At 42.9% G+C, this 20,312-nt stretch overlaps 1 protein-coding gene across 1 annotated transcript in view; it reads left to right on the forward strand.

Moving 5' to 3' along the window:
* Positions 1–20,312, forward strand: part of BCAS3 (BCAS3 microtubule associated cell migration factor) — a 302,849-nt gene that overhangs the window by 110,129 nt on the left and 172,408 nt on the right. The window contains exons 17-21 of the mRNA XM_083875300.1: positions 173–338; positions 1,459–1,559; positions 14,429–14,529; positions 17,616–17,812; positions 19,918–20,015. Coding sequence (XP_083731426.1) covers positions 173–338; positions 1,459–1,559; positions 14,429–14,529; positions 17,616–17,812; positions 19,918–20,015 — 663 coding nt within the window. The remainder of the gene's footprint in view (positions 1–172; positions 339–1,458; positions 1,560–14,428; positions 14,530–17,615; positions 17,813–19,917; positions 20,016–20,312) is intronic.

Here is a 20,312-nt window from a genome sequence, read left to right on the forward strand (position 1 = left end):
TGTGTTTTGTACAATTTTCTCTTTGTCTCCCCAGCCCTTTTGCTACTTTTAATTCACATTTTCAGCCGCCAGCAAATGACTTAAAAGAACCCAAAGTCTGCTATTTCTGCAAAAGCTTTTCCTGTTCCTGCTGTGCTGTTGCAATAAGAATTTCTCTCTTTTTGCCCCCCAGATCAGTCCAAGCAGTTTGTGGTGGAGTCCCTGTACATCATCAGCTGCTACGGGAGCCTGGTGGAGCACGTCCTGGAGCCGCGGCCGCTCAGCACCGCGCCCAAAATCAGCGATGACACCCCCCTGGAGATGGTGACCTGCCCCAGGGCCAGCTGGACCTTGGTTAGGTACTTCATCCCTGTCACTCTTCCTTCCTTCCAGCCACAGAATGCTTGTGATTTGTTTTTTTGAGTGAGCTGCACTGTGGTTGTCACTCCTGAAGTTTTCTGTTGAAGGAGAGGAATTCAAGCCTTGCTTTCCATCCAGTGCTGTCACTGTTCATGTGCCTCAGTGGGAACTGAGCTTCTAAATCCTTCTCTGCACAGGGAGCTGGACATGAACATGTCTGTGAATCAATAGAGATCCTAATTAATTGGTGATTTTAAATGGTCAGGTTGTAATTTTCTTTTGATATAAGGACTGGGAACGATTATTTTGGTAGTGTTGAAGTACAGAATTCTGCTGTGAGACATGAGCAAGGTTCTCACAATGAAGCATTGTGAGTTTTCCTGTGAGCAGCTGAAGGTACCATTTCCAAAGACAGTAGAAGAAATTATTCCTGACATGTGGAAGAAAGTAAAGAAAAATTGATGAGAAAGTGTTGTCAGTGCTTTTGACGTTTTAAAATATTTTTCTATCGATTTTTCTTGGCTCCTACATTCCTTAGTGCTGCTTATGGCTGGACTGGAGTGATCAATACTTGATTTACCAAGCTATTTAGGAATGGCCCACCCTAATTAAAATTACAACACAGACTTCGGGACCATTATTGTTGAAATGAGTAGGTTGTAATGGAATTGAAAATTCTAATTGGATCAATAATCCATAACTTTACACAGCTTTATTTTCACAGTAAGTGCTCAATGACTTCACAGGATGGAAGCAGTGCTAGTTAACAGAACAAAAAAAAGTTCCCCAGTTTCTCTTGTGTGTTTATATAACGTCAGCATGACATACAATGGTCCTAAACATATTTACCAACTTAATCTAAACCTCCTTCCTGGGGTTTTTCTTTTTTTATGCAATCCCTGCTGCAGTCAACAACCAAGTATTGTCTTTGCCTCACAATCTGCACGATTTGGCCCTGCTGCTCCACTGCCTGTGGTGGATTGCAGTGTTTGAACAAGCTAATTTAAATAATTACAAACATTTTGTGAGCTTGTATAGATAATTGCATGTGATGACAGAAACACTGATTTACATTCTCTGTATTAGCTTAAATATTAATAGTCTTGTGTTTTACCTCAGAACTCCTCAGTGGAATGAGCTCCAACCACCATTTAATGCAAACCATCCACTGCTCCTGGCTGCAGATGCTGTGCAGTACTACCAGTATCTTCTGGCTGGCTGTGAGTAGCTGACAACTTCTTGTCTTTGTCTCATCTGCACGTTTTTAAGCACAGGGTGATTTTCCAAGTTGATTTTTCAGCCAACTTCAGTGTATGTTCCACCCCAGAGTAGGGCTGTGTGTAGCTGTGTTAGTAAGGATGGAGCAGTGAATGTAGTGTTGGGATTTTTGCCATGAATCAAGAGTTGTGAGGCTGTGGGAGTGCTTGGGAGTCACCCAGCAGATCCCATGAAGGTTTCCTCACCTCATTCCTTCTTACACTTTCAGCCATTTCCTCCTGTGATTTCCATACCCAGCGACAAGTGAGTGCACCTGCATTTCCCTTTCCCTGGGAACTCCTGGTTGCTGGGCTCCTTCCAGCCACAGTCTCAGGCAGCTGCTTCCCTCAGGAGCCTGGGCACTGCTGCCAGGGATATTTTCCCACCTCTCTTGCCCACAGAGCCAACATTTCATGGCATGGCATATTCAGAACCATTCACACACCTGTAGCGCTCTCTCTCTCTCTCTCTATATATATATATGTGGTGTGTACCTATAGCTCTCTCTATATATGGTGTGTCTATATCACATAAATACACAAACCCACACATTTTTATAATGGTTTTGTAGAGAAATAAATATTTATCTTTTATCTGACAATTTAAAAGAGAGAAGAGTTCTGACAGTGAGGAGCAAGTCTCTGTTCTGTCTGGGATCAAAGTGATGCAGCAGTTGAAGTCTCACAAGGGAGCAAGTCCTGGCATCTGTTGAGGTTCTCCTGGGGAAACCAGAGCTGTGCACAGTTGTCAGTGCAGCAGCTTCGTGTGACAGGGACATTTCAGATGCACCAAGTGGCCATGTGGGCCAGGAGGCACTTTGGTTGGGACTGCAGAAAGGGACACTGCTGCCAGATTGGATCTGTTACTTCTACCTGTCCATCTGCTGCATCTGAGTGTGATGGAAACCTGAAAAGTTTGAGTCTTCCTTCTTCTGTGCTGCACAGAAAATTGGGGTAAAAACTCAAAAGATACAAAAGAATGTGTAAAAGTAATTAGTAGTGCACAGCACCATTAGATTTGCATTTTGGCTGGATTTTTTTTTTTCTAAATTCCTGCCTTGTTTCATTTGTATCCCACTGAGTGAAATGGGATGGATGGGTTCATTTTGTGTATTTTATTAACATTTTATTAACAGCTCCAATACACAGTATAGTATACATATGTGTATAAATACACATTTCAAATGGTTTAGTAGTGAAAGCTTTTTAAAGAAAGAAGAATGACTGCTAGCTAAATTCCAGCAAATTAATGAACTCGAAGGTGTTTTGCATATTTGATTGACTTATCCCTTGTTTCCTTTGTGTGACTTCTGTGCCTTTCACATGTTGTTTGCATGTTTGAATTCACAGTCAATGTTCATGGCACAGAATGGAATTGCCATGGAAGTAGGTAACTTTTCATCCTCATTTCATATTTATTTCCTTTCTTCCTTATCTCTCCACTTTGAATTCATTTTTCCATTGCACAGTAGATGCAACGTCTGAAACGTGGCCAATTAAAGAACTTGCATTATTTGAATTGTAAGACTTTTAACTCAGGTTCTAATTCACATAATAGGAATTCTTTAAGCTAGATATGAAATGGAAAAAATAATAGAATAATAACTCTGAAGACAGCAGAATATCTAGAGGACACAATGCAAATGGCAACAACAGAGAAATTCATGTCCAATTGTCTTTGAAGTTTTGTCTTCTGCATTCACTCAGGCTGAAGCTCCTTGCTGAAGCTCCTTGACAATGGAATCCAAGCAGCTTTCCCACAAAATCCACCTGTTAAAGAGCTGCTGAGCCCATCTCCGTGGCTCTGCTTACCTGCAGCTCTGCCCTGGGCCGGCTTGAGTCTCTCGCTTCCATCGGGGGCTTTAATTGCCGGCAAATGGCTCAGCCGGGGCCGTGGTCCATCTGTCTGCCACGTCAGTGCTCAGAGGAGCCGTGGCGCCGTTTCAGGGTCACTATTTGTAGCTGTCTCTCTCGGAGGTAGAATGCAGCAGTTTCTCTCCGTTTCTGTATAGCATTTCTGCCGATTGTTTGGCTCCATTAAGTGTGCAGGGGAAATAAAAGCCTGAATGACCAAGTCACAAGGGGGGTATGGATAGACCCTTTCTTTGTCCACACTCAGAACATTGCATTAGGTCTCATTATCCATTTATAATAAGTGACCTTTGCCCCCTGGGTCATTGAAAAAACCCTCAGTGTGCTTTTTAGCACAGAGTACCTCTGTCAGCAGCCGGGCAGAACAATGAGACGTCTGGCGGGCTGCTCCAAGGGCTGCACGGCCAGGTTTTCATAAATAAGAGGTTTGATGCCAAAACACGGGGCCAAAAATCTTCCTTAAAGTCTTTGAAAAATATAAACCAGGGCCGGTGACTTCTTGTGCTATTCAAAAAAAAAAATCCTGCGTTAGGTTATGGACACATGGTTCAGTTTTTAATATTTTTAAAGAATCTGGAAGTTTTATTTGCAGCTAGAAAGGAAAGGAACAAGGAACCATTGTTTGAAGAGATGTTTTGTACAACAAGTGTCCAAGACCTTTATCCCAAGGGTATTTGTAAGTGGATCAGCACAGCTGTTTCCTTGCTTTGAGGTCATCTGTGACATCTGCTGCAGAAACCTGCATCAGTGTGTGCAGCTCATGTCTACCTGAGCACCTCAACCACAGCTCGGGCTGCTGCACAGGTGAGAGAGAGGGAAGAGAGATTTACAGCTTTCTGTAAGTTCATGGTTTGAAAATGAGCTTGCAAGGGAAATTCCACAACCTGCTGGCCTGCAGGAAGTGGCAGGATCCTGCTCCAAGCTCTGCAGTGGGTCAGAGAGGAAATAACCAGTCCTGAGAGCTCCTTCTGGAAGAGCAGATTCCAGGCTCACTTGTTCCCCTGGATTAATTACAATCCTCAGGTTTTCAGTGCTGGGTTTTAGGTATCACATATTTCTCTACACTCCTCACATTTAATGCATAATATCCTACTTTATTTCTGTCTCTAATATTCCCTCTTTATTCACCTGTGTCTTGAGCAACTTCCAAATCTAACCACAAGAGAAGGAAATCTAAGTCACATTTTATTCTTCTTAGATATTTTTCCTATCACAGAAATAAGAATACCAGCATCCTGTGGTGTATTAAACTGTCCTAGCAGGCCTGGCAGGGGGAGGAGAGTTGTGCCAGGCACTGCACTTGTGCACAGGAGGGTTTTGGTGTCCACAGGAACTTGCAAATGTTTAAATTTTTCTCCACAGAGTTGCCAAGTTTTGTCATTAATTGCTCTTTAAATCCTGCTTTCTTCCTGCTGTTTGGTCCTTAGGAATTAAGGTGCTTTGGGTTGTGTAAACTCTTGAGGATGCTGTTAAGATGTGTTTTCCATGTCCATGACAATCCTCTGGTTGTGTTCATGTTTCTTTCAAATGAATTCTTCCCTGTCTTTTACCAGGCCCTGAAGTTTTGCATATCTGACTGACTTATCCCTTGTTTCCTTTGTGTGACTTCTGTACCTTTCACATGTTTTTTGCATGTCTGAATTCACACAGTCAATATTCATGGCACAGAATGGAATTGCCATGAAAATAGGTAACTTTTCATCACCAGCAAGTCTGACATCCTCATTTCATATTTATTTCCTTTCCTCCTTATCTCTCCACTCTGCATTCACTTCATTATTGCACAGTAGATGCAATATTTGAAATTAATGAATAAATCCCCTAAAACTGACCAAAAACTGCCCCAAAAAGGTATTGGATGGACTGAGATCTGATTTCTCTCCTCTGGCTCTGCAAAGGGCACCTTCACATCCCAGGCAAGAGTTTTGGCTCATCAGGACCAATTCCATGGACACGGCCTGCAGTTGTCAGAAGTGGGCCAGTGACAAGAATTAATATATTAACTGGTGTGCAGTACTCTGACAAATTGCTTACTAAATACATCAAAATTGATTGGGCATTCTGTGTTTAAATTGACAAATGACTGCATTAGGGGAAGGAGGGAAATCCATTAATTACAGCTGCCCTCAACCATAGGAAATGTAATCGTATAAATATAGATTTTGTTAAAACAAAAGTCTGTACTTTACTCCCGTGTTGCTGGTAAGTGTACTTGCACCTCTTTGCTATTAAACCTGCAATAGGAGGTTTTGAAGACAGATCTTTGCAATTGGCTTTTAAATAATCCAAGAGCATTTCTGCTGTGTTAAAAGGAAAGATGCAGTGTTTCTGCATCCCACTCTGACCGCTCCTGGAAATTGTTCCTCTCTCAGTAAAAATGGACCTGTAGCTGAGGCTTCTGCTGTCTCATTAAATGTTTATTCTAAATGCAATGTGATTTGTATTCCAAGATGAGAGCATTCAATCCAGCACTCTGTGTTCTCCTTCCTTATGCCTGTAACTGCTCTCCAGGTCATAGTTGTACAGGGCTGTTACATTTTTCTGAGTAAGAATTTGCACTTGGGTTAGGCCTGAAGATATAATCAGTTTTATAGGCTTCGTTAAGGGATTCCTGAAAAGATTAAGGCCTGTATTTATAGCTGCCTTTGACTTTTGGCTGTTACAACAGATTTTCATTTCTGGACCAACTGTTGCACATATCTTGTGTTTCACTGAAAATGGCTTTCATTACAAGTCTAATTTAGTAACTGTCCATTGTCTTCAAAGGGAGGGGGCCAGCCTTTCCCTGCTGTTTGTTTGGGTTAAATGATAACACCATTTATACAGATAATCTCTGCAGCTCTGACATCATGTTTGCACTTCCTGCTCCCTCTAATGAAAGCTTTGCACCCTGGGCAAGACTTCTGTCTCCAAGCAGCATCGTGGTTCTTTATGGCCCCTTTAATATTCCTTTCATACATTCCATTGACAGAAATAAAAAATTACATCCACAGAGCTCTAGTGAGTATTGTGGAAAGTCTGAGGGTAAGATGGAGAGTGTATTAAATAACTGTGAGTGTGTGCTGTGAAAAGCAAGCTGTGATGCCTGGAATGACAGCAAAGGAGTGGCACAGGAGGAATCTGGACATTCTGGTCCTCCAGCCCTTCTCAGGGCACAGCAGAGCCTGGTGCTGGTCTGGTCATAACTGAATGAACTGGGACTGATAATCCCATTTAGTGTTGTACCTCCTCCTTTCTCCTGGCATTGTTTGGAGAGCACATCTTTACCAATGGGTTTGGGATGGAGGTGATGGTCCATCCCTTTCTGTTTATGTAACTCAGAGTGTTGTGTAGCGTTTTTGGGGAGGCCAGAGCTGCTCTTGCTCCAGGTATGTTCAATGTCTGTCACAAGGAGCTGGGTTTCAGACAGTAAAACTGATCAAAAGCAGAGCCTGTGCAGTAACAACAATTACTCTGCCGTGTGGTTACGAGGTGTTCAAAGCCTGTCTGCTCTGTCTCTGTGGCAGGGCCACGCTCAAACAGGAGCTTGGGGCAGTTTCAGCTGCTCCATTCCAGCCTCTCTGCTGGGCTTTCCTGGTCCTGCACTTGGCCAGTTGAGCACAGCCCAGTTCTGGAGCCCATCCCAACCCAAACCCAGCTCTGACCTTGCCCTGGAGTGGGGGAATTTCACCTGAGCTCACCTGAGTTCCAGGGAGAGGAGCTGGAACAAACCATGGGATGTGGGTGAGCATTTCCACCTGCCTCATTTTCCTGTGCTGATGGTGTGAATGGTGCCCAAATTCCTGCCCTTCACCTGTGCCTGGTGCCACAGGTGAGGGTTTGCCTCAAAGTTGTGTCAGTTGAGTGTTCCAGGCTTAAAACTGCAAAATCAGAGTGCCAGAGAATCCATTTTCTAGATTCCCACTTTGCCATTTTATTCTTTCTACCCCAATAAAATAATAATTTATAAAAATAAAACAAAATAAAATTGCATGAAAAATTACTTTTTCATGAAAGTGATTCAAGTCACTGAATCACTTTCATTAAATTTTACTTTTTTATAGCCATATAATAACAGAATGCAAAATCCTTCTTAAAAGAACTTCCTGGGACTCTTCATCAGTGGTCTCGAAGGAATTGTGCAGATGTCTTGTAAAAATCCATATCCTTGGGGAAAAAATTTATAATTCCATGAAATTTTGAAAAAGGAGATGAATTTTAGATTTTCCTATGCAGGAGAATGAGTTTTAGAATTTCAGAATATTAATTCTAATGGGTTTATATTAACTTAGGTATTCTCTCTATATATTACATGGAAATACAGGTATCTATGAGCATTTAAGTGATAATGTAAGTGATACTGGTAAAATACATTCTAGAAGAATTTTCATTATTTAAAATTTGGATTTTTTTTTACTGCATTTAAAACTGTTGCAGATCTTAAATATATATGTTTAATGTGTATGTGTATATTTATATATATATTTATGACTAAGGTTACAATATTCCTGGAGAAAACTGATTCCAAGCAGGCATTTCTCATACAGAACGTGTTTGGGCTTTCCTGGAAAGAGTCACAAATGGTGAAAATGGAATTTTCAAGTTTGCTTCTTACACTCGGAGGCGTGACATTGCAGATTAATCTTCCTCTTCCAGAAAAGGTGTTTCTAATGAAACTGAGTTCATGGTATTTTTTTAAGGGAAAACTACATTTCCCCAAAACTGCAGCCTGCACTTTCTACTCCCTGCATGAACCAGGACTGAGTGTTAATGAAGCAAATTTAATTTCTGGCCGAGCACCGAGTGATGGGGATAAATAAGAGCGGGGCGGGTGCATCGTTTGCGTGAGCAGTGCACTAACTCACTAAACATTCTCCTGAAATATTTGTGAAATAACACAGATAAAATTGATCTCTGTAAGGTGCATTGGCTGCTGGCAATGTGCCTGTCAAGGTCCTGATGCAGGGACACCCCTGGGCCTGTGAGTGGCTTCACCAATTCAACCACAACTCGCCCTCCCTAACGCGCGTTTTATAAACCCGCCGCTGCAAACGGCGCTCAAACACTTTCAGATGTGTACAAACAACAATAATGAACAAGGGCACATGCTGAAATGGTTCTTTCCTCCTCTCGCCGTGGTCATCTGGAAGTCCTTAGAGCGGGGTCCGTGAGCACGCAGGGGTCAGTTTTCAAAGCGGCGTGCGGGGATTTCGCCGCGCGCCTCCCATTGCCCTTAATGGGAGTCAAACGGGTAAATCCCCACGCACCGCTTTGAAAATTTACTACTAAGCCTCTTGACTTCTCACTACATACTTTGATTGTAACAGTAATCCATGGTTAACATAATTTTCCCGACAATAATGTCAAACATACTTTTGAAGTCGGTGAATTATAGAAATAGTTACCTCTTCCGTAATGCTTTAAAGATGGGCCCATCAGATGGATTCCGCCGTGGGTTCGTGCAGTTGGAATTGTTCTTTAACTCAGAAAAGAAGATGTTTGTGCTGTCGTGGGGCAGAACTCACAGTTCAGAGTGTTAGGCAGCTTTAAGGTGCTCCATCCTGTGAATAATATCAGGTTCTAGCTCTGCACAGGTTTAAAAGTGCATCTGTACTTGACTGGCCTCCTAAGGGAACTTTGGAGATGGAAGCTGGAATTAAGCACAAGGAATGTACATCACTCTGTTTCAGGGAAAAAAATCCAGGTTGTTGACTATCAGACCAGTGTGAGTAAAGAGCAAGTAAAGCAGTCATCAAAAGTACCTCAAATCAAACCAAACCAAACCAACAAAGAAAAGAAAAACCAAAAAACAAACCAAAACCAAACCCCAAAAAACCAAAACAAAAACCAAAAACAAACCCCCCAAAAAACAAAACAAAAAACCAAAACAAAAAAACCCAAACAACAAAACCAAAAACAAACCCCAAACAAACAACCCCCCCAAAAAAAAACCCCAAACCAAACCAAAAAAACAACCTAAGAAGAATTAATCTCCTAATTAAAGACCTACCTATGTCTTTATTAAAGTGCTGATACAGAGAGTGGATGGTCCATAAAGCACCTAATAAACTGGACAGTACACAAATAATGAATTGATCCAGCTCTAATCAATTGGTGGTGTGAAATAACTGTCAGTCTGGCTAAACTGCTGCTTTATAGCCCCTTTTTTAGCTTTATTTTATTATATTTATGCATATGAGAATCTCAGAAAGTCCTAATGGGGAAAAAAATGAGCAGGGAGTAGTTTTGGGTAAAAGAGGATATTTTAATTTGCGTGCCATGCTCCTGTAGGAGTTTACAAGCTGAAAACTGCATTAAAACCAGAACCTTGTTCAGTAACGTGCAGCCACAAGAAAAAAAAAATTACATCAAGCATATCTCCAGCCTACAAACAGTTTATTGTTAACATGGCTGTGAGTGTTGTGCCCAAAATGAAATCCTGGCCTTGGCTTTGTTGTCACACTTGAGCAGGGGTAGAGCCAGAGGCACAGAGCACCAGCTCTGACACAAACCCACAAAACACATCCCAAGTCTGAACTACCCAACTGTGGGACACCAAAACCAACCCCTGACAGAGCTGAGATCGCAGCAATGACAGGGAAGAAAAGGTGAATGTGGTGAAAATTTGGAGTGGAGACCTGAGCCAGAACCATCACACTCTGCTGGTGATGCCGTGGAACGAATGCACGAAGGAAATAATTTAAATTGTGGAGCTGAATTCCAGCACAAGGACCCCTGGAGTTTATTAGCAATGATGTGATGACCTCAGGTCTCTACATCACCTTGGTGTAAATGAGGAATCAGAGAAAAAGCATCAAAATCAGGTGTTAGGGTGGGATTTGTATGAAAACAAGGGATGTGTCATTTTTATTCTGTGTACCTGGACATCACTAGAGACTGGAAGGGTTAATTAAGAGTACATTGTCCTGTTCCTACTGCATTTTAGAAACTCATTTGACATTATAATGCTAATTATATTAAATTATAATTCTAGAGATGGAAAAGGCAAGCTCTCTGGGTGTCTGCAGGCATGTGCATGGCAGGCAGCACCAAACAAACAGCCTTTGTGGTGCTCAAATGCCTTTGTTTGCTCTTAATTTGGACAAACATCCAGCCCTGAGAGAAGAGCACATTGGGAATTTCATATATAACTCTCAATTAAATTGAATTGTGCAAAGCTTTTTTCTATAAATGAGAAAATTAAAACCTTTTGGCTCAAGAAGTACACAAAACTAAGTAAAACTAATGATTTATTGTTCCCAAATTAAAGCCATAAGTGCACACACTACAATTGAACTGTAGTGGTTCTTTGTTCCAACACTTAGGCTGCTGAAAGATGACAATTTATAATCTTTGAAGGAAGATTTGTCTTAGCTTTAGATATTTGTTGTATAATTAGCCCATCCATGAACAAACCCACTGCATTTTAATTCCAATATTCCTCCAATGTGTATTTATCTATCTGTGCTCACGTGGCAGGAATGTCTGTGCAAATTATTTGAGATTAATATGAATTGTTTGTTTTCTTTACTTGGCATTAAATATTATAGAGAAATTTCTAAACAATGAGGTGGTTTTTTTTTCATACTTATTCATGGAACTGTGTGAAACAGGTCCTGGAATCCCAGAGAAATATCAACTCTGCTGTATTTCAGCCTCTGCTTTGGCTTGTGTTGACACTTGTGTGTCTCCACAGTCCCTCCTGTGCACTTTTCCTGGCCCTGACAATTATCACACAAATAACTTCATTTGCAATGTGGTTTTTTTTCCAGATTCAATATAATGGTGACATCAATCCTGTCAGTGAGGGAAGGGAGCCTGTCAGCTTTTCCCTCAAAGAAGGACAGAGAGTAAAGGTGCCACTATTATTTTGAGCAGCTTAAAGATCCTTTTTGCCAAATATTGATGGCAAAACTCTGATTTTTGCTATAGGTATCAGTCCAGTTTTTCAGAAGTGCCCTTGAATGGTTCTTTTTTGGATTGATTTGCCTGTAGAAACTCATGTCCTGTCATATTGCACAGGCAGAAGTTGTATGTTTTAATTCTCACCTTAGATTTTTATTTTTTATTTACTTTTTTTTATACTTTTTCACTTGGTGTTTGTGTATTTCTAGATTAAACAAACTCAGTTGCAGTCTGATATTTGATGTGTTTGTTCCAGATGTTGGTGTGAGAACAGAAAAAGTTAAAAGTTAGCATTGCTCAGACACCAGGCATTGAAATGATTATTTTAAGAAGGTACAAACCACCTGCAATTGCAGTGAAATATCTTTATGCAGCCAAGGCTTTCTTGCTCCTGCTCTATTTGTGACTTTTCCCAATGAAGGAGAAATTACAGGAGATGCAGTAAAAAGAAAAAACTTGCTACAAAGCTTTGCAAGAATTGGAATTTTATTATTTGTTACCCTGCATGAAAGGGAAGTTTTTCAGAAATTGAAAATACTCTGTGTTGCAGCATCAGAATAACCTCTCTGTTGTAATTTCCAGTAATTGTAATTGTGTGAATTCAGATTTTCAAAGAATTAAGCTAGAAGATAAAAGATTACTCCTGAGCTCAAATTCCTGGAAATGTCCTTGCAGGGTTAAATTAATCTCATCTTGGAACTTGATACTGATGTGAGAGGTGTGTGACCCAGAAATGGAGGAAAAGGGGCTTTGCATTTTTATACTGTGTTTGTTCCTACACCTTCAAGGGCATTTTTACCTTGGAAGAACATGCCCATCTGTACATGTGGAAGCAGCAGCACAGTGATGGCAGATCTCCAGCAAGGATCACTTGTCTCCCAGGGTCACTTCTCCCAGCACTCTGCACATTCCCACTGGGAATGGTGGGACTTGAGGATCCCCCATCCCAACCAACCCCTCTATAAACTGCTTTTCTGATAGGTGTGGCACAGAAATGAAACAGCCAAATAAACCACTGAGAGGGCTGACCTCAGCTGAGGCTTTATCACTGCTGCCCTGCTGGTGAACTCTCCAGGCAGAGCTTTTCCATGGAATTCAGGGTTTCATCACTCCTGGGTGGAAAGAGTTAATGCTGCTCTCGGAAGCTGCACAGAGACACAAGACCTGTGGGACTCCTCAGGGAAAGGCTTCCAGTGCACCACCAAAACGAATCATTTGTTCAGCTTTTTTAGTTGTTTTTTTTTTTCAAATTTCTTTCTCACTGTAAAGACATCTTGAATCTCCAGTAAAATGTGGAAGGATTCCCCAAGGGAGAAATACGGTGACCAAGCAGGGGGGATGCTGCTCCCTGGGCTGTGTTTTTGCAGCTTCCCTAATCTTGACAGCTCTGGTAGTTGCCCCTGGGATAGAAAGAAAAAAAAAAAAAAAAAAAAAAAAAAAAAAATTCAGATCAGTCTATAAAGTTCCCGTTGGTTTGAAAGCAAAACCATCTGCTGGAGCCATGAAAGTTTGTTGGGGAGTTCAATAACAGGAAAGCCTGCAGTTGATCAGCTGTGCTCTCTGAAACAGGCAGGAGGGTTCAGAGGAGGGAGCCAGGGGAGCATCAGGGCAGCAGCAAAATGAGTCAAAATAATGGGTTTGTTTCTTTGGTTTTAAGCATAAACTTGGAGGAGGAGAAGTGGGTGCTGTGATTTCATGCTCAGATTGCACTGTGAGTCCTCAGGAAGGTGTGTGTGTTCTTTAACAGGAGTTTGGACTAGACAGACACATCCCTCAGTCATGGAATTAGGTCTGTCGTGGATGAAGGAAGCAGGTGGAGGTGGTTTCTGTATTATCTGAAAAGTGATGAAGACACAGAGCTGAAATAACCCCTGGGGCTGTCGAGGTGTGGGTGTGCACAGGCACAGAGTGGGGATTGCAATGGAAATGGCACATTACAGGATCACAGCATGGGTTGGGTTGGAAGAGACCTTAAAGATGTTTTATTCCACCCCAGCCATGGGCAGGGACACCTCCCACTATCCCAGGCTGCTCCAAGCCCCATCCAGCCTGGCCTGGGACACTTCAGGGATCCAGGGGCAGCCACAGCTTCTCTGGGCATCCTGTGCCAGGGCCTGCCCACCCTCACAGGGAGGAATTTCTTCCTAATATATCTCTTGGTGCTTTATATTGGAAGCACAGAATCAATGAGGTCAGAAAAGACTTCCAAAACCATCAAGTCCAACCCATGGCCACTAAACCACACCATGAGGTGCCATCTGTGCTTGTTGTTTGAACCCTTCCAGGGATGGTGACTCCACCACTTCCCTGGGCAGCCTCTTCCATTGCTTGACCATCCTTTTTCAGTGAAGGAATTTTTCCTAATATCCAACCCGAGCTTCCTTTGTAAGAATATGTCCTAGTTTTTCTGGCAGTTGGAATAATTCTGGAATAAGTTGCGCCCTGGGCTGAATTTGGGATGTTGTAGGTTTGAGAATATGGGACACCCTGTGATCCAGAGGTGTGAGAAATGGCTCTGTGGCTTCTGACACACACACAGAAAACAGGATGGAAATCCTTTTATTCCATCAAGTGTATGGATTTATGCAAAGCTGTTTACTTTCCAGAGGCGCCATTCTGTATTTATGGCTTCCATTGTGTCTGCTTTGCCATTCAAACTCCAATTATTGGGGGTTTACTACATGGCTGTAAAAATTTGTAGTGGTTGGAAGCTTGACATATAAAGGTCAACCCTGCAATAATATAGTTTTTAAAAACTTTAAAAACTTGGAGTGATTATAAAATGTGGGAATATAAAAATACTTAGATATTTTAAGAACTTCAGGTTAAAAGAAGAAGAGCCAATGGGTTTTCCTGGTAGCTCTGTGGATAAATCCAAGTCAAAGATGAGCAGCTTTTCCATCCTTTTAATGTCAATATTTGAGCTCTTTCTGGGCTCGTAAAAAATTTGTTGTCACAGATTTAGAAAAACATACACTGCCGTGCCATTAACTTATTAAAAAGCTTTTTTTTTTTTTTTTTTTTTAATAAAGCATTTAAGAGTGAGTGTGATTTTGTATTTTCTGTTTTTTTTCCAGTGGTGCCACCTGGGAGCCCTGGGCCCATCACCCGACACGAGTCCTATGACAGCTTGGCCTCCGACCACAGCGGGCAGGAGGATGAGGAGTGGCTCTCACAGGTATGCCCTGAGGGGTTTCCAGCTCAGAAAAACACCCCTGGGAGCCACTGGAAGTAAAATTCACAATTTTCCTCCATGTGGGAAATAAACTTCCAACAGCCAGGGTGTAAAACTGACCCCACTCCTGAGCGTGGGTGTGGATCTGATGGTCCCAGAGCACATAAAGCCCCAGCATTCCTGACACAGTCACATCCCTGGGGTGAAGTGGGAAGTTTCAGCTGGTGACCTGCCTCCCTTTTTCTCCTGGCGTGGTCCTTTTTGGGCAGGGGTGAAGGAAATGGGCAGAATGATGGTGCCTTTTGGGTGGCGACCTGGGACTCCCTGTGTTTGACCATAAAAATGGGGCAGTAGCTGCTTTCCTTCCTTCCTTCCTTCCTTCCTTCCTTCCTTCCTTCCTTCCTTCCTTCCTTCCTTCCTTCCTTCCTTCCTTCCTTCCTTCCTTCCTTCCTTCCTTCCTTCCTTCTCATTTCCTTCTGAGAATTCCTGTGAGTTATGGCCAGATATAAACACTGTATTGTTTTAAAACTATCATGCTTGGTGGAGGAGTTTTTTTACTCAAATCTTTGTCTTGTTCTCCAATCTTGCTTTGTTTCAGTCCATGAAGCTTCTCTGTAAGAACTCAGTAAATACTTGACCATTTGGCTCCAAAACAGAACCTCAGTGTAAGAATGTAGGTCATGAATTATACACTGAGAATTAGTTCCTGTTAGAAATGAAAGGTTAGAGCGAAATAAATAAATAAAATTTACAAATGCTCTGGATTTGCCAAAGCAATTACAAGGTACCTGATCCATGGAATTCACCCTGACAAATTAGGTGGGTTTCCTCTGGTTTAAGAACAATGTTGTTATGAGAGTGATGCATTAAATGTGTTGCTGGGGTGTATGGCATGAATATGAAATATTTATGGATGGGATTTGCTTCTCCCGCTGGTGAATAAATCATACACAGCTTTTTCCTGAAATGAGAGGTTTGGTTTCCACACGGACCTGTCCAGGAGGAGTGTTCACTGGGGAATCCATTCATGTGAATTCACTTACCTGTCTGAGGTTTCAGATGTGGCTGAGGTGTCTCATTTGTTTGTGCTGTGTCTGATTTCTCAGAGCACAAAGATGATGAAACTTCTCAATCAGGGGAGTCAACAGGAATTTTATCTCTGAGCTCCTTGGGACCAGATTTCACCTGTATTTTTCCACATCTCCAAGACTGTTTGGAGGTGTTTACTTATTTTACTGTTCTGGTGAAACCTCAGGAAAAAAAAAGATTATGGTAAACCTACATTATGGCTGTTTGTTTATTACTAATTCCTGGAAGATATAAAGATGTCAACAGAACTTAGACTGCTCAAACTTCACCACATCCATCCCTCTAGAAGAATAAATATATTTATAAAGGGGAGGGGGAAAAAAAAGTCCCAAATGATGTCACAAAACACAGATAATTCTGAAAATGCTCCTGGAATGTTTAATTCCTGCTGAGAGCAGGAGTGATGAGAGCCCTTGGAGCAGAGCAACGCTGCCTCTCCCCGAGCAAGCCACTTCAGATTAAGCCTAAAGTGCAAGGATGTTTTTCAGAATTAAAGTGTTGTTATCAACAGTAACAGCAAGCAGTGAAAAAACACCGCCCTTCACTTCAACTTTTCAATTAGAACAGTGGGTAATGTGTGCTGTCAGTGGGAAGTAGATACAATATGTTTGTCCTGCACACAACAGGAGAGTGAATAGGAACATCTGGCCATAGCCTCAGTAAAATTGCAGAGGCATCTGTTTACCTCTCGGCTCTGTGACACTGATGGTTTCGAGCTTAAAATACACAGATTACTTTATCTGTGGCCTAATTTACGCTGCTACATAAAAGCTACTTGCTTCAGAAACGGCTGCAGCCAAGCTGAGTTAGGCTGAGCTAAATGCAAGGGTGGAAATGGAGCTGCATGGGCTGTGGTTGTTGTCTGACATTAGCAGAGAACTGACATCATCCAGGGTTTCAAATTGCTCCTTAAAGATGGAGGATCAGTACTAGAATACAACTATGTACCTATACAAAATTCTGTTCTCATTAATTCCCTCACTGACTTGCATTTCTGCTGTGAAGCTGATTGCTGTTTCAGCAGAAATTGATAGGAACTTCATAGTCTATTTTGTATTTTAACAATATGGGTTCACCAGAGCTTGATATTTTCATTTTGTCTTTCCTTTTTCTGACCTTTAAAAGCTCTTTCTGATTTTTAGTCTTGTATTGCATGATCTTTCCAGCCTTAATGATTCTATTCTTTTGATTACAGAAGTTGCATGCTTTGTTTAGCCTTTTATTTACCGTTTTCCTGATCTCAAACGCCCTACTTCTGTTGAATTGTCAGAATTTTGGTTAAATGGCTGTGTTTGTGTGTAGCCTGTGTGTGACACATCTATGGTTGTGTTGCTGTGACCTGGGCTCATCCCAGAACTCTTCCCATCATCGCTCTGGGTTATGGATCCTGTGTTTCCCACAAGATGCTCCGTGCCAGCCTCTCCTCACACGTGCCAGCAGGAATTAGGAGCTGTGATTTGCAATCCAGCTCTCACTCTATCCATGGGAAGCAGTTTAAGCTGTGAACTTTCACACAGCAGCTGTAAAAAGCTGGAAGGAGCTCTCTGGAAGTGCTGCCCTCGCCCTGCTCAGGATGAGGGATGTCTGGGAGATGTGTGCTCTTGGTTCCTCTCTCTGCTCCATGCAGATTCAGGCAGAAATGTGTTCCCTCTTGGTCACAGCATCCGAGTTTTGGGGTGTGTCATCATGGCAAGGGGAGGAAAGAACAGGATTGGGTGAAGTGGTGACCAGGATGAAGCATTGACCAATTTAAGAACTGGAGTTCAGTGTCCTGAGGCTGGTGGTTCATGAGTTTCAAGTTTCTTCGAGAAGCTCTTGGCTTTGGCTAAAACATCCATTCTCTAGCAAAGACATCCCCAATTTCCCCTTGTTGAACACTCCTCCAAACCCCCTGGCTCTGAGCACCCTTTTCACTTGAGGACAGCAGGATCCCATGAGGAACCATTCATTATACCAAGTTGCAACTTGTGTTAATCCCTGCCCATCTCCCCTTCCCACAGGTGGAAATTGTGACTCACACTGGCCCTCACCGCCGCCTGTGGATGGGCCCTCAGTTCCAGTTCAAAACCATCCACCCCTCGGGCCAAACCACCGTCATCTCCTCCAGCTCCTCCGTGCTGCAGTCGCACGGGCCCAGCGACACCCCGCAGCCTCTCCTGGACTTTGACACGGATGATCTCGATCTCAACAGCCTCAGGTAAAAAGTAAAACCAATTTCCCAGCTGCCTCACCTTTGTTGTGTGCAGAACACAGGAGGACGTGTCACAGTTTTTATCAGAGGAAAGTCTCTGAAGAAAAATCAGCGAGAAAAATCCATCCAGGCTGAGCAGCTCAGATTCCTTTTGCTGCCCTTTCTTGGGCACATAACAGGGAAAGTCTGTCCAGCACAAAGTCTGGTGGCTTTGCTCAGTGTCCTCTTGCCTTTCACAGTTTCTGCACAACTTAATAAATTCATTTTCTCAGACGTGAGTGGGGGCTTTGTGCCATGAATTTAGACAGCGGTCAGTGTGTTGGAACAGTAAGTGAACTTCTGGAATGTTTTCTTCCTCCCTGTTTTTATTTTTTCCCATTTCTTTTTTTCCCTTACTTGTAATTCTTTTTCATGTGTTTAATTCATCTGGTTTTGGACATTGGCTGATTTGGAATTGGGGGCCCGGGGTGGGCTTAGGGAAGGAAAAGAAGGAGAGTGGAGGTAACTGTGGGTTTACATTTACTGGTGATTTGTAGAGAGATTTATGCTCCAAGTGTTTGTGTCCTGTCCAGTAACTCCAGATTTAACAAGTTTCCATGCTCCTGACTCTGCATTTGATTTGAAGTCCAAAGTTCTGTGGTAGGGACTTGGATTGTTTGGGACTGTGTCTGAAACTCTTAGGAGTAAAGCAAGAGAGATGGATAAGATGACTAATCCCATCAAAAGTGGGCCGATTGTCCTTGGACTGGAAATCCGTGGGTTTGAAAGGTGTGATTTCTCCTTGAGTGTAATTAGTACCACTTTTTAATCTATATGTATACACATGCAGAAAGAAAGCGGAAATAAAGAGAAACAATACAGATCTATGTTACAAAAGGAATCAATAATTACAAATGGATCTTTTAAATGCTTGAGGAGGGCAATGGAGCTTTTTAACCAAGTTTGGGTAGGGTGAGCTTTTTCCTTTGAGGCTTCCTGAGGGCTCCCATCTGAGCCATCCTTTGAGAATCCCCACTTTGAGTCTCTGAGTGGATTATCCCAATCTCAGCTGCACCAAGCGAGGGAAGACAGAAGTTTCCAACAGCTTTTAAGCCATTTTACAGTTAAATTGCTGCTGATGTCCCAACTGATTGTGGTTTGGGTGGGATTGGGCCCTGTTGAGCGTGTCCAGGTGGTGACTGCGATCGTCTGCCCAGGGAGTCACCATCCCTGGACCTGTTTAAAAAAGGACTGGACCTGATACTCAGTGCCATGATTTAGTTGATGAGGAGGCTGTAAGTTGGAGTGATGCTGTCCAAGGTGTTTACCAGCCTGGCTGACTGTGGGTTGTGTGGTTGGTTGGCAGGATCCAGCCGGTGTGCTCAGAGCCCATCAGCATGCTGGGATCCCCACAGGTGACTGGCACAGGTCAAAAAAAGGACTGGTGTGGCACTCAGTACCATGATTTAGTTGATGAGGAGGTTGTAGGTTGGATTGATGCTGTCCAAGGTCTTTACCAGCCTCAGTGACAGTGAATTGTGTCTTGGCAGGATCCAGCCGGTGCGCTCGGAGCCCATCAGCGTGCCGGGGTTGCCATGGCTGACCGTTCCAGGCCAAAAAAAAGGACTGGTGTGGCACTCAGTTCCATGATTTAGTTGATGAGGAGGGTCAGGTTAGACTTGATGCTCTCCAAGGTCTTTCCCACCATGGCTGACTGAATTGTGTCTTGGCAGGATCCAGCCGGTGCGCTCAGAGCCCGTCAGCATGCCGGGGTCCCCGTGGCTGACCAGCACAGGTCAAAAAAAAGGATTAGACATGACACTCAGTGCCATGGATTAGTTGATGAGGAGATTGTAGGTTGGATTGATGCTGTCCAAGGTCTTTCCCACCATGGCTGACTGTGGATTGTGTGGTTGGTTGGTTGGTTGGTTGGTTGGCAGGATCCAGCCAGTGCGCTCAGAGCCCGTCAGCATGCCGGGGTCCTCACGGCGCGTGGCCAACCAGCACAGGTCAAAAAAAGGACTGGATGTGACACTCAGTTCCATGATTTAGTTGATGAGGAGATTGTAGGTTGGATTGATGTTGTCCAAGGTCTTTCCCAGCCTCACTGACAGTGAATTGTGTCTTGGCAGGATCCAGCCGGTGCGCTCGGAGCCCGTCAGCATGCCGGGGTCCCCGCGGCCCGCGGCCGACCGGCGCGGCGTCTCCACGGTCATCGATGCTACTTCAGGTAGGAACACTCTCCTTTTCCAGTTCAAATTCATCCATCTGCTCTTTTGTTTTGGCTGGTAACGTGTGTACTAATTGTTGGCATCAAGGTTGTCCTGATTTTCTGCACCACGGGGTAAGTGTTGTCTCATACAAATACTCAATCTTGCCGTAATGATGATTTTTTTTTTTTCCCCTCCCCTCTTACCACTCAAATGTGAAGTCACAGCATTGTGGTCAGATCTGGACACACTATTTATGTAAAGTTTAACATGAGCTATAGAATGCTAAAAAACTGCCTAAACTAAAAAGCAGAACA

This window comes from Zosterops lateralis (assembly GCF_965231275.1).
Source record: "Zosterops lateralis genome assembly, chromosome: 19".
Classification (NCBI taxonomy): domain Eukaryota; kingdom Metazoa; phylum Chordata; class Aves; order Passeriformes; family Zosteropidae; genus Zosterops; species Zosterops lateralis.